Genomic DNA, 15,631 nt, shown 5'->3' with positions numbered 1-15,631 from the left:
CGCCCTTAGTCGCTAAAATTGGACTTGGCAGCAAATGCGCATAGACAGACTGTATTTGTTGACCGACACAGAAATGCTGTCAGCGGTTTCCTCACGTACTCGGATAGTCTAAAACGAATTATGCAGTGTTTTCGCGACATCTGTCAATCTGCCATGATTTTAGATAATAGCATGATTCAAATATTTTAATGCAAAATACTCGATGTTTATAAACATTTTTAAAATTACGTTTATTCTGTGTTTCTTGCGCTTTGAAGAAATGGAAGATGTAACTGAATTCCACGGCAGCGGACGGTTGGTTAAAGAAATGTTAAATAAAACAGACGTTTTAACAATACAGTTTTCATCATTAATATTCTAGAATATTTAAGACTTTGCAACGAAACCCTGCATTATACAATATACATGTATATACTTTACTCATTCGGTCTCTCAATATAAGAGATTTCACTCCCAGTTGTTTCAACAAATTCTAGAACGTAATTATAATGGATTATCAGAAACTTTATCTGAGAAAAAAAGGAACTCATTATGTATTTCATAATTAGATCTCAGACAATTAACGGCAATCTAATTCTGAAGTCATTATTTAATATAAATGAGAAAGCTAAGAAATGGAAACAACTAAGCACTTTTAGATATGATTTGTAAGTAGTGATAGTGCCAGCCTTTGAGGAAACTGCATGAAAGTCGGCATATCAATAAGCAGAAAAAGAGGCATTCAGTAGGAGCGCATTAACACACCCTAAAATCGTGTACTAATTTCTCATATACTGACTGAATATTTAATTTAGTAGAAAGAAATGATTTATGTAGGCTGAATAAGAGTAAGAACTTGTAATTTACTTGTTTGTAATAAATATAATATAAAACTACTTCCGCCTGTTAATTGAATTACAAATCAGTAATACATGTAATACATATAAACAGTAAAGAAACTTAAAACGTTAGTTTGAAAAAAAAGGAACCTTAGATACGCTCATTATTTCAGCGAGCAAGAATCATAGTTTCCAATTTAGCGATGAGAAAATACCAGTCCTGAGAATAGTGTTCCTCAGTGATAGGTTAAAGGAAGAAAGTATAAGATAGTGAGGTTACTAAAATGTTATATTTATATCGAAATAACGCAATATATTGATAGGTATATCGAAGTATATTGTAAGAAAACAAAATGAAATGTATGATGAAATTGCATATTTAAATTTGCATTAAACACATCAGATTTATGACGGCTTTACTGGGGTTATATAATTTCCTTTTCATATAAACAAGTATACAGTAGCTGGAGATTTTGATTTTTCGGTGTTCTTCGGCGGCGTTAATTTAACAATGTATACAATATATGAATGTTTCAACTGACACATGAAATTAGTTACAGCGAGGTTGACTAACTTATTGAAACATGTAATTTAGTACCAAATGTTGTTTGCATTAGAAACATTTTAAAAGAAAATCATTCAGCTTAAATTGTATACAGAAGCGGATGTTAAAACTTACAAACTGAAGTTAAATTGTCGAATACACATAATAGTATATTTTAAAGGGTGCTCAGTGGTCCAAAGGTAATACTGCCTGACTATGAAACCAGGGGTCATGAGTTCGTGTCCCCGGTTCTTCACTAAAGTTACTTACTGTTGGATAGGATTTCCTTGTATAGGTGATTTAAGCCTTTGATTTGAGCGTCTCTGTATTCCCAAACTAAAAATTCTTAACAGTCTGCTGAAGAAGTTGATCGAATATGGGTTTCCGGTGGCGACTTAATAGTTTAAGCATCAGGCTCAATCTATTGAAATGATAGTATATTGATTAAACATGCTCTCCTCGATCTTGGCAGTGAATGTGTTAATTCTCGTGGAAATGTAAGGTTTCGTTGGTGCCAAACATATACATTTATGTATGTTGAATGAACAATAAATTCAATACATCAAATGGCCTTCCGGTACCTCAGAGACTATTCTGATAATGTTTCAAATCATTTGCTTGAATGAATGATAATTGCTTTTGACTACCGGCTTGCACATGCACATGTTCTACTGTACGCCAAACCTAGTAGATTGTTGAATTTTCAAACCGATAAGCCACGAAAGTATCCGTTAGAAATAAAACACTCGTTGTCCAAACGTTTGTATTTACTATCTGAAAAAACTATGCTAAAACATCATCTTTTATAAAACTATAATATTAACTATATTTTGGAAATGCTTCGACAGACAATAGTAAACGAAACGAATCATTTTAGAAATTGTTCACAATTTCAGAATAGAACAGACCGCAGATATAAGAGGTATTTTGAATTATTTTTCTTAACAGGTATTGACAATGCAATACTCCACATTTCTATATTGTCAATAAAGTAATGTTTTTATCCAGTATTTTTATTCATAAACAACACGACCAGCATTTTGAATGTTTAGACTACAAGGTAAAGCGGCGCAGACTGATCAGGAACGCTTGACACATTGTTGACTACATATCCTTGCAATATTGAGGAAAATTGCTGTCAAAGCGATGTGATTTATAATCTGCTGTATTAATTGAATTCAGAAGAAATTGAAAATTGAATACAGGCTGGAGACTTTTAATTGAAATAACACTTACAAGACAGTGATCTACTAAAAGTGTGTGGCTTGGCTAGTTGAGTCCAGAGAAGCCATTTTTTCCGGCTAGTTAATGCCCGGTGTTTAATAATCATCGTATGACACTGCAACCCAAAACTGGTTATACCATATTATTCAACAAGGAGGGCAATGTAATTAATATTACGAATTTCTAAGACTGGTATAGGTCTATATTTGCTGAGTGGGTAAAACCAGTAGCCGTAGTACATAATTTAATCGTGACAATTTAAGACAATCTGATTCCGAAATCATTATCTGATATAAAGGAGAAAACTGAAGAATAGAAAGCTCTAATCATATTTGAGAGATGTTTCGAAAGTAGGGAATATGTCTGTCGTTGTGGAAACGTATGTCAGTCAGTATATTAAAGAGAAGATCATGTTGAAAACAGCATTTGTATCGATGAAAGAACCTCATTAAAACACTTGCAATATGAGTTATAAATGAATGATCGATCGATTCAAAAAGTAATATAAGTATTGAAGAGAAACCTTATTAACAAACCGGGAAATTCGCTAAACCAACGAGCAGATCATTTTAAAAACAGCATAATATTGAAGAAAAGCTACAGTAACACCCTTTAAAAATCAGTGTTATACATATCAATGAGTAGATAAAAATCTGCACTAACACCATTGTAGTTCAAATGTTAATGATATAAGACTGTAACCAAGTTTTTAAAACGTTCTCTACAATGGAACCAATTTATTTGATGGTATACCACATGCAAAATACAGACTTTGATTTCGCATCGAATACGCAACAAACATTTAAAAAAGAACATTCAAGTTATTTCTAAAGATATTGAAAACCGAAAGATTCGCTCGATATTCAAGAGCAATATTCTCAGTGCGCGGGAATCAGTGTGGCATATGTACAGATGAAAAATGCTCCCAGGATAGTGGCTATATGATAGTTATGTTATCATGGTTATAATTATTTAGTGCACTTAATAAATAACCCTAAACGCAATATAGTGATGATTATATTGAAATATATTGAAACGTTTTTCTGTTTATGTGATTTATAGTTTCGTCCAGAATGCGAAAATGTCTGTGGATATTAAAATCTAAATAATAGTATGACGGGTTTATAGAGTATTGATAGGTTATATTCTATATAAACGGTAGACAAAGACCTTATATGTAAGTAAGCACTTCTATTTTATTTTAAAGAAATTATTGCCTAAATAAATGAATGAATCAATACATTATTTATAAAAGTAAACCAGTGGTATCAAGAAAAAGAAAAGACTTATTGAGATCGTTTAAAGTCATTTTGGTAAGTTAGAAATATACTCTCATCAAACTGCAATCCTTTTCCATAATGTTAAAGATATGTTTCATTTGAAATGTTGCTTATGAAATATCAGTATCAGAAAATAATTATTGAATACTGCTCTAAACAGCATTTCATTATAAGAGATCCGGCCACGTGACATTGTTAGTGCCATTCCGGTAAAGATACAAGTTTCAATTTGAAATACCCTTAAGATTAATGAATTCTCATAGTCAAGATTATTCAGCTTTGATCTATGCCGTCTTATTATATTAACTTTATGTTCTTTTTGAAATTTTAATTGCTGATTTATTTTTCTGACAGGTCAATTTTGTTTAAAGTCGTTGTGAATGACGTCACATCGCGCGTGTCATCTGGCATGATATCATTGCACCAATATTTTTTATTTGAAATTAAACCTGTTTTCATTCTTTACAAAATTCATACTAAAGCATATATGTTTTCTATCTCTGTCCCGACTGATTGCTTATAGTAACTATCACGTTTCTAGTACAATATGATAAGAGGTAACTGTTATCAAAGTGAACTCACGTGCCAGATAGTAGCCATTGTACGCTTGCTTGAAATTGTTAAACTTATCTCTTTGAATAGATAATACAACTTTTCCATCTTAGTTCTGAGTTTTAGCTTAGAGATGAAAATCATTAACTACCAGGTGTAATCTCGAGATGCCATTTTAAGGGGGTTAAGCCTTTGGTCTAGAAGTTGATTTATTCAAAACTATACCAATTAAACATTTAAGGGTTATAATGTTATTCTATTCAAAAAGCAAAGAATACATTTCTATAAAAATTCTAACTCTGTATAATGAGTCGAAACTGTCATAAGATGCCGCTGAATTGTGAATTATCCCTTGTACATAGTATTCTTTAACTTAGTATTGTTATATTTTCCGAGTAGCTCATTTATAACAGCTATAGATTTCTGCTTAAGCTGGTGCTTGTGCATATTTGGTTTTACATGGTTCAGTGCCTCTTTAAAAGGACCCGAGTCTGCTTCAATTGTTTGCTTTGAATGATGAAAAAACATGTATTATGTTTTAAACGTTTGGACTAGTGCTCTTGCATTTCCAAACAAATTCTTTTAAATCATCATTTTATGACTTTAAATTGCAAACGTAACATAATCCAATTTATTGGCACTTATTAGAACTTAGGCATGTGACGTTGCATGCAGATAGTGATGCTGCAACTTCTTATCTACTTTGAAATAGCGGAATTCAAACTTATCAAAAATATCAAAACTCTTAGCAGTAAATATCCATCAATGCTAAAGTCATTTCCTCTTTCTACATTCATAGATGCTTTCTGTAGATTTACTTTTGATATAAAATGAAAGACCCCGTTTTTACCTAGGTATGTATTCTCATCTCCAAGCAGTTGTCTGCCATCATGGTTATGATTAAATGAATCTGTTTCATTTTACGCATTTTTGTCTAGGAAAAATCAATGTTTGATAAGAATTACATTTATTTCCTATTCAAAGAATTCTTTTGTTTTGCATTTAAACACAGACGTAACATATATCATGTTTCTTTTTTCGATTCTGGAAGATAGCATATGCCGTCAGAAGTTTTTTTCATAGTACTGATAACGCTCGAATTTACCTGCCGGTGAAACTTTCCACCTACAGTTGTAGCGATGCATTTCAAAATGAAGATAATTTTAAGTCTACCAACCTAATGTTTTCGGGAACAAATATGCATACTGTAGAGTTTTTTTATCTTTTTTTTACATCTCATTCTTGCATGCAACATATAATTACAGTGTACAATCATAAATAACCTATTGCAAGACCATACGGTGATTGTTTGCAACTTGCATTGTGAAATGTATTTTTCTGACAGGATAGGGAGACGAAGGCAACGTGTCTAGATTTTGCAACATAATCATCCCATTTATCATGTTCGTGCATACATGTAGGCCTATATCGTTTTTTTTGTCCGATGCTATTTCTTGACATGTACCATGTGTAGATCTTGAAAATAAAAAACAAATAATAATACATGTATAGTATGGTTAGATATGATCCATTTCAAGACTCATTTCTTGTTATTCATCTTTTCGATTTAGATACCACTTTTATTTACATTTACATTACAATATTAAATTAGCTGGATTTATTGCGTTTTCGTACATTTTAATTGCAATAATTTGTTTAAACAATTATTGTTAGTGTTCAATGAATTTGGTTACTTGACTGGCTGTGTAAATTATTCGCGTGTTATGGAAAATAAGGAAAATAATGACTGCATGTGTAACCAGGGCTTTTCAAATCCCGAGGGACAACTAGTGAGGTCTAAAATCCACGTTGTCCCGAGCGTTGGAAAAACACATGACTCACTCAGGAAACATGATCTATACAATTTTATTGCAAAGTTTTCAAACATTTTGAAAATTAAAATCGCTCTTACACTATGACGTCTTAATATGACGTCATATTATGACGTCCATAAGCACTCGTGTATTTAAAGTGTTTACCTTCCCGGATACTATTGACTTTCCCCGCTAGGTACAATGTAGATAAGAACCCTTGCTTTTTCGTCCTCTTTGCTTTAAGACGTCTTTTGATAAAACCCCGGCAGTGTTTGTTATAACCTGACTGTTTATACTGTCCATCTGTATTGTCGCGGCACTTGACACTCGACGTAACGACATTAAACAAGAAACAACACGACAGAGTATTTCTTGTCTTTACCACAATATTTCACGTCACATGCATCAACTACTGTGTGAAAATAATTTAGATATCATTCAAGAAACATCCATGTGTACTTCGAATAACAATAGTCAGCCATTGTCATCATGTGACGTCACATCACTAATTTCGCGGTATAGGTCAACAATTGTGGCAATCAAACTATCATAGGTTAAAAACACTAAATATTATTCAAACATTGAAAAGCTATCCAAGTCAAACAAACAGGAACACTCAAAAGTCAAAAACACCAATTTAAACGTTTTATATTGTCTGTTTACATTGGCACTATCAAAAATATTCTCCTCTGGGCAGTGGACGCACTAGATATTTTGCGATTCAACCACAAGGTCGCGGGCGTAGTCGTAATGTATTGGGGCCTAAGAATAGTACTATTACTGAATATTTACTATCTGATACTTATCTAACATGTTCCAATTCATCTCTCAGTATCAGGGGTGTATTTTGAGGAGATGGTCGAGGGGCTCCCATCCCCTCCTCCTCCTTAAATTCCGTCGAGTTTAGACGTTTTGATGTTTCGCTTAATACTGATATTTCATTCATTTTTGTGTAGCTGTGGGATGTTACGTAAAATCTGGTGTCCGCTAACCTATAGGCGGGACTTAATTTGCATAATTAATGAGGACAAATGCCGATCAGCTGGTAGACGAACTTGTAAATATTGTAAATATTTGCTTAATTAATGATTTTTATTTGCAATTATATGTAATAATTTTATTAAATTTGCAGATTTCAGAATTAATGTAAGGGTTTATGAATCAAATTTCTATACGCGATTGTTCAACTAAATTTAGAAATATTTCGACCTTGGAGCAAAATGATTTAGTGTTGATTAAGGAAAGAAAAGCGGGGGATTTAAAAAAATGGAAATCCCATGAATTAAGATAAAATTATCTAACTTTGATAAAAAAATCAAAAGAACGAACGGCACATCTATATCACAGTTTTCTGTTCAGTAATAGCTAAATACACTTATTTTCTTTATCTAAAATAGCCAATGAAAGAATGGACAGTTTGTCAAAGCGGTCGTTCTATCTTTGTTTGATCGACATCAATTTTGTTTCTACAATTTAGAATTCGGTTAACCCTGATTCAAAACTTCAGAATAATACTAAGATGATTCGGCAGAAAAGAAACATAGGGTCGGTTTTTTGCTAGATTGTTTTGAAAAATTTGAAACTCGCACAGTTTTTCATTCTCAGTCTGGAAGTCTATGGGAAAATCAAACTTCTGATAACATTTTTGTGAATAGAAAACTTTTCTACAATGTTGAAACTTTTTCCATTGGTAAATAAACATAATCTGTTGGTCTATAATGTGGTGAAGTAAAATGTATATGTCCCTGCTCTTTTTTTTTCTTTCCTTTTTTTCCAATATTTTACCCATGGTCAAAGAGCTCGATTATGCTCCTTTTGAGAGATTAGTTGCACTTATTTAACGTGCCAACGTTTTAATATCATACTTTATCTTGCCGTTTTAATAAATTTACTTATAGATTGCCATTATATACTTCATAAGGGGCACCTGGGGTTTTCCTCCACCATCAAAGCTGGAAAGTCGCCATATGATCTATAATTGTGTCGGTGCAACGTTAAACCAAACAACAATAAAATAATTTTCATTTCCGTTGCCGATTTATTCTACATTTTCCGGATAAATGACGTTTCGCCATTTCTTCCGGTTTAACGGACGTGCAGAATACATTGTACAGCACCTCTAGTGGAAGAGAGCGTAGACCTGTAGATTGTGAGGTCGTGAATTCGTTTCCTTAGAAAGGTGTTTATTTTTTGAGAAATTATGACTGTATGAAATTCTTCGATCTCAACTCTGATTCATACAGAGAAGTTGACCCTACTTGCACAGAAAAGCTGGCACTGGTAAAATGACCAACAGGACCGGTTTCATTAGCCTCAGGCTCTTACAAAACAAACTACTGTTCAGAAACGGCGCTAAACCCAAAACAAACAAGACAAAAACATTGAAATTGCAGATCTGTAGAAGCTTGTTCAGTACCGGTTAAAACAAGGAAGTTATGATCTTTTCCCATTTGAACAAAGCGATTGTTGCCACAATAACAGAAAACAACACGAGGAACTAAATATATTTTTTATAATTCATTCAAACTATGTTTTTACTATTATTTACTACGTTTAAGTATCTATTTTCAGCCATAGACTAAACAACTATGGTCTGTTTAATACATAGTATGTTATTATTCAAAGTATGAATCTGATAACAACTTCGAAAAAAAATTCACGAGTTTCCTTGTTTCAAGTTTCAAACGGCCATACCTATTTAATGGAGGTCTTACCTTAAAATTATTTCAATATAATAAGTGTTTTTATTGAAAAGTTTTCAGATTAGTTTAACTTTCAATAATATAATTCATTTCCCGTTTAGACATATGTTTTACTGCCTAAACACAACAATATATACATTTTTGATATGTTGAAGGAAAATGAAATAGTTGCGTGCTGAAGTTAGATGTGATTTTCATATGGAATCAAAAGGCTTAATTTACTACCAATAAAATATCATCTTCTTAGTTTGAATGCACGCAATGAGTTAGAATTCAAAAAGGAACGATAAATATTTTCTGCTGATTAAATGAAATTCTTCTTCCCCAGAACAATTTTATGTCGATGAAATTACGGCAATGGTGTGTCATTGCATGTCTGTATTAAATTGTGTTTACATTTTTCAGATTAAACATGGCTTTAAAAATTGACAAGGAAGCGCTTGCTGCAGCAAGAGAAAATTGTTTTGACAGAATTGCAAACTTTGAGCCAAAACCTGGTAAGTTGTGTACTTTGTTCATGTACTATAAGAAATAATTTATAGCAAAAGAGTGCCTTAACACTATTTCTGCACGATGGGCGGTTATACATCGGGCGTAATAATTTCACGAGAGCGCAGCCCGAGTGAAATTATTTGTACGACGTATTACCGCCCGAGTGTATAAACAGTGTTTCGTAAACATTATTTCGATCCTATGATGCCCTTAATCTAAAACAGTAGACAAAATATAAACGCGCTCTTTCTTGGTCGCAACAAAAACTTTGACGTCACCGCAAGTAAACGTGACCTCATTCTAACGTAAGAGTGTTTTAACAGAGACAAGCATAATAGAATAGATACTTACTTATATGGGCAAAAGCCCGTTATGACCATTAAGTAGACCGATTCTTTATATGTTGAATGTTTTCATATACCCGAAAAATGCTATCATCTGATTTTGACTGGCTCATTGATAATTTGTTTTTATGATTTGTTTGATATGCAAGCTCCATAACCCCAAATCCCATCTCTGTATTCCAGTTTAGCTCTGTCTATTGATTTCGTTTTGGGCAAACCAATTATCCTATGCAGCTTTTCATGGAGTCTATCTCTTTGTCTATCATTGGAAGTTCTATGTACACCGCCGTATTAATACTTCTGCATATGTCTGTACTCGTAACATGTAAAAATCTTGAGTTCTGCAAAATCTATGGGCTAGAGGGCGTTGACGGTAGCTTGCGTTTCCTTACCGCCCAGGAACAGGCTCAATCAATAAAATCTATAAGAAGATCCTCTGGAAGCGCACAATGCCACCAAGCAAAATAATAGCAGACTCGGTTTGATTGAGTCTGTTCTTGAGAGGTAATGGAAAGTGCAACACCTCTCACGCCCCCTAGCACCGGCTTAAACGGAACTCCATTACAAAGATATTATTGAACTCTATGGTCCCGAAGGACTAGAAAATATAACAACACTGAATCCAAGTACAGGCAGACTTTTTACAGCCACCAAACAGGCACTTAAAGATTGCTTTTGTGCTATAAGAAGGTCCCGTGAAAGCATAGAATGCAACCAAGCAAAATAATAGCAGACTCGGGTTGATTGAGTCTGTTCATGAGAGGTAATGGAAAGTGCATTATTTTATGTTATACGGTAGCTTTGACACCTATGAGCAAGAGATTGACCTATGATGTGATTTAAACCATGTTAAACTAATCTAATAATATTATGTGTTTCATGTCCCTTAGCTCTTAAAAATAGGCATGCTGAATGTCTTAAATATTTACAAAACATACTAAATACAGTCTAGACTGGCATAAGTCGTTAGAGTAATTAAATGTAAAGCACTTGGCCATAAAATCAATCTTCTGTAATAGCACTTACCGCTGTCTCTTACGACTGGACAAATGCGATTTGAACGTCTTCATGACGTATCGTATTTTGTAAGTCTGTTGAGTTGAGATTAGCCTAGAGAGAAAATGGTTTTCTGAGAAAATATCAGTGTCAGTATTAAGAAAGAAATTAACATTGTTACAGATTATTTGATTTCAACAGACTTTGTAAGTCTAAATACAGTCTAATTTCATTCGCTCGAACTCGGATCGCTTGAATACCTCCCTTCGCTCGAACTCATTGTCTGAATCCATGAATATCTGTAAATAATGCATATTGTTCTACCTCGAATCACTCTAACACTGATGGCCCAGTTATCTGAGAAATCCTTCAGATATATACGAGAGATAGTCCTTAAAGTAAGACCGTTCTTCTAAATACAATACTATTGCATGAACGTTAATGAACAATTTCTTTTTTATTAATACCAAAATCTTAAAGTAATCATGCAAGTCTATTTTAATTTGTATGCAATTTGTTACTATGACAACTCCACTGGCGTGTCAGGAAGTAATTTGGAAAATGCGTTTAATTCAGTTAAAAAATATCAATGGGAGTTATTTTCTATATCTGGTATATTACCTCAAAATATTTGTGGCGATGTAAGTTTGATATACTAGAGGTCGAGTTGAAATGTTCACGTCATTCACAAAAAACAACAACAAAAACAACAAAACCTGATCAATTCAGTAGTAAACAATAAAAACAGGCATCAAGAAACAAGAACTAATTAAACACAATCCAACCTCATAACGCAAGGTGCAGTGTGCCGTCATTAAGTTCTGTATTTTGACAAGAGCGACAAGCTCGCGTAACTTTCTCCAAATAGAGGATTGCATTTTTTCCACTTAGCCAAAGTGCTGAGGACATACGGATGAACCTTGATTTCTCCGGATTCGGGACTTTTACTCATTCGCCATTTAAAGTTCGGGCCACTGGTCTATGAATATTTAAACAGAGACAGCCAGAAGTAAACATGGTCTGATGAACCTTGATTTCTCCGGATTTGGGACTTTTACTCATTCGCCGTTTAAAGTTCGGGCCACTGGTCTATGAATATTTAAACAGAGACAGCCAAAGGTAAACTGTATATTAATTTCAATAATTTAACCATTATAACAAAATCTTAGCAGTCCGCAAAAGATTTAAGAGTTAGATTCGATTTGAATTGAATATTTCTACATCATGCTTATTTTTGTTAGTTTCAAGTAGCTTGTAATATGTCTGCTAACAGTGTTAAATCAATATGTAACATCCAAACCATTCCAGTTGTTTCATACCAATAATAAAGTTTTATTAGAAATGGAACTATATCTAAAGCTATAAATACTGACGAACGATAAAAAATCAAAAAGGGAGAAATTGCTCCTATGCAAATTAATGTCCTGTATACTATCGATTGCAACCAGTTGGCGTAATTTATATGTAAAGTGGATAAGCAAGACCTTAGTTTTGTCACGTCTTCGGCAAGGTAATGTGTCTTCCTATATTGTTAATACATGTCCAATAACAATAATCGACTGAACATTTCCTGTATTCAACAGTTAAGTTAATGCCTTAAGGAAATATGTTTACTCGTGCAGTGTATCAAACGTCTGCCTCGGTTCAGCATAGGGTGGATCTTAATTTATAAATGTACGTTCGTATGAAATTCGATCCGAAGTATTAAATTTTTAAAAATAGAATTAAAAGGCTACAAAAGAAATAATATTATAGAAATAATATCACTAATACATAGGTGACTTTTGTTTGCTTCTATGAGAGATTGAAATATACAATAGAAAAATACCACCAAACACGAAAAACTATTACAATTTGAATATACCGACGTTTCGCCGAAAGGCTTCATCTGGGAAATCTTTGAGAAGATCCCCTTTTTTAGATTGAATAATATGTCACCCAAGTGATCTCCAGATGCATTTTTGCACGAGTAGCTAAAAATATGTAAATGATGTTCACAATAAATTTCCGTTTTAAAGAAAGTTAACTTAATCTGAGATTCGTACCGGTGAAAAATAAATTATAATATTTTTCCATGAGAAAATGCCAAACATATCCCACTCTTCACATTCCAATAATTCTCAGAAAAAAACAACAACAAACATTCTTTTTAATTACCTAGCATCATGGTCAGACTTGTTTTATGTACTATTGATGGAAATAATATAGACTGGCATTCGTTGTACAGAATACCATACATACAAATGTATGAGTCTATATCTTAATGCTTGAAACATTAATGTTTCCACTTTTGCTAAAATAATATTAAGAGAAATAACAACGTGAAAATGATGTTTTTAATTGTATTATTAACACTAAAAAGGTATTTGTTTCTGCAAATAAAGTGTGGAAACGTACGCAAGCTTATCCTCTTCCAGGTAAGAGTTCAAGGATTCGTAATTTTATACTTTTCTTGCGAAACGGGTTTATGGCTATTGGGTATTTTCAAATTAAGACATAGGATTTGCGGGGCAATTTTTCAGCTATAAAACTCGTGTTAGTTATCCATGGATTCAACCGAGCTTAAAAGTAACTATCTTTTTAAATGTATTCCGCCATATGACGTTAAAGATATACTTGAAAAGCATTTAAAACAGTTTTACAGGTCAGGCGTAAATTGTTAGTTGTAACATTGATAGTTTTTGGAGAGGTTAAACTGACATTTATTTGCTATCTAGGATATCTATTTGAGATATACTAGTTTTAGGTAATAAAATGGCCAATAATAAACGGAATCTCTCCATTATCAAAATATCGTTGTTGCATTCTAGGAGAAAAAATATCATGAACCGTAGTAGGTGTAAACGTAACCAGACAGGAGACACATACATGAATGAGTTATTGTTACAAGAATTGCGGCAATATCTAGACGGGTTTCCCGATCTAAAATTATACTATAATCATTTTCATCTGTGCAAGGCCTAAAAATTCTCTTAAAGTCTGATGTTAATAAATTAGACGTTGTTTTGCAAAACATTACCGCTGTAGCTTCGAGTGTCGCTTGGCATGTATAATTTCTTCTTTTGAGGAAACCATGCAGCTAGCCCGTGGAAGATCGGTGGGTCTATCCAGGTGCCCATCCATACCTTAGATAATAATAATTAGAATGATAATAATAATAATAACACATATATTAATACTTAGACGGGTACCTAGGGTCTTCCTCCAGCATGAAAAGCTGAATGACCGCCATATGACCTGTAATTGCGAGGTTCGACGTTAAACCCTACAAAAATGAAACATGACAAATCTATTCAAACCATTTTTACAACTAGAAAACTATTTCTCCGAGATAAATTATAGAAAATTACCATATTCATTGCAAAATGCAAATGTGACTGACGTCACGTAACACAAATCTAGTTTGAGCATTTTTTTGCCACGGATCATTTTTGTGGGAGTTAGGAGGAAAATGCTCTGAAGTTCATAAGAACACACTATAAACTTGTTAAGAACAAAGGCGTTGTCCGTATCTCGGCTGAATTCATTTTCCGTTTGATGCGAATATTTATACGGCTAGAAAATGTGACAGTTGTGATATTTTCTTTGAACGTCTGTGACTCAAATGAGTTTATTGCGATTGATCTTAGAAAGACAGGTCGAGTTTTACTATCAATTCTCATGAATCTGACGTATTCTTTCCATTTTTTGTACATTTAAAATGGTCAAAAATTGAAATTTCCTTCAGAAACCTATAACGGGGATCAGTTTTATTTACACAACCTTTTAACTTATGTCTAGTTAGGTCGAGTTCGCTTGCTGAATGCCTTTTACAAATTCATTAAGTGTATGCGTGAACGCCGTCTAAGAAACGAATTCGTGAACTGGACTGACCAGTGCCACGTGACTTAAGCTTGCAAATAACGCATTATAGATAATTTATCAAAATGAAAGATTTATGCAAAAGTCTGCCTGATTGGACGAGAGTGTCTATTTTTTTCACTCTGTTGAGCAACAAAGTGTTTATCCTTAATGACGCTGTTAAAGTTTTAAAGCTACGTTTCGCTCAGTATATTTAGCAATAATATTGATATATCTAAAAATGATAAGTACGTTTAATAAATATAATAAAAACCTGTTCAAATACCAACATATATCAATTTACAGAGAAGGCTGGACACAGGCTGCGTATCACATGAATATGGGTGTGCTTAGCCGATCGATTAAAGTCTTCTCGATAGAGAAGTATCTTCTGGATCACTGCTGGAAATATCCGAAACAAAATCTCCCCTACGAAACCTTGTGAAAAATTAAAAGAGAACCATTAAAATTTTTAAAGTGTCGTGTGTAGTTTTGCTATTTGCAAAATGTTAGATAGATGATAGAATGACACAAATGCTATGAAAACCTCATAAACTTCTTACTACAATTCGCCAACCATTGTTTTTAAAGATATTTCTTGTTGTTTTTTTCTGATAAATATATGTACATGAGCATGGGCATTTCTGTAGATAAAATGTTTTTCTTGTAGTCATTACGTCTTCAAAGGATCCATCTAATGGAAATAAACTTCTGTTAACACTGTACATTTAAGACATTTCAGAGCTTCAGTGTGTAGTTCTGTGCACAAGGAATTGGACTAAATTTTAACACTGATCGTTCCGAGGTGGTGAATTATTGTGTCTTTATTTCTGTTTCTCGATATGTTTACTTGACTGTATTTGTACTATGTACACCTAGTTCTTAGCGCTTTAAAGTTTTGATTTTCCATTAATAGTGTAGGTATAAATAGACACTTCATGCCAAAACAACTAAACATTTCATGATCTTTATTCTTCAGATGTTTGTTTTATATGAAATATAGAATGATAACCATTAAATAATGT

General features: G+C 33.2%; 1 protein-coding gene across 1 annotated transcript in view; it reads left to right on the top strand.

Moving 5' to 3' along the window:
* The window catches only part of LOC123531566 (parathyroid hormone/parathyroid hormone-related peptide receptor-like), a 111,894-nt gene that overhangs the window by 59,441 nt on the left and 36,822 nt on the right, over positions 1 to 15,631 (top strand). Inside the window, exon 2 of the mRNA XM_053517988.1 lies at positions 9,340 to 9,431. Within this exon, the coding sequence (XP_053373963.1) occupies positions 9,347 to 9,431 (85 nt within the window). The 5' untranslated portion in view covers positions 9,340 to 9,346. The remainder of the gene's footprint in view (positions 1 to 9,339; positions 9,432 to 15,631) is intronic.

The sequence above is a fragment of the Mercenaria mercenaria genome, chromosome 11, assembly GCF_021730395.1.
Source record: "Mercenaria mercenaria strain notata chromosome 11, MADL_Memer_1, whole genome shotgun sequence".
Lineage (NCBI taxonomy): Eukaryota > Metazoa > Mollusca > Bivalvia > Venerida > Veneridae > Mercenaria > Mercenaria mercenaria.
This window is presented reverse-complemented; position numbering and strand designations above follow the sequence as displayed.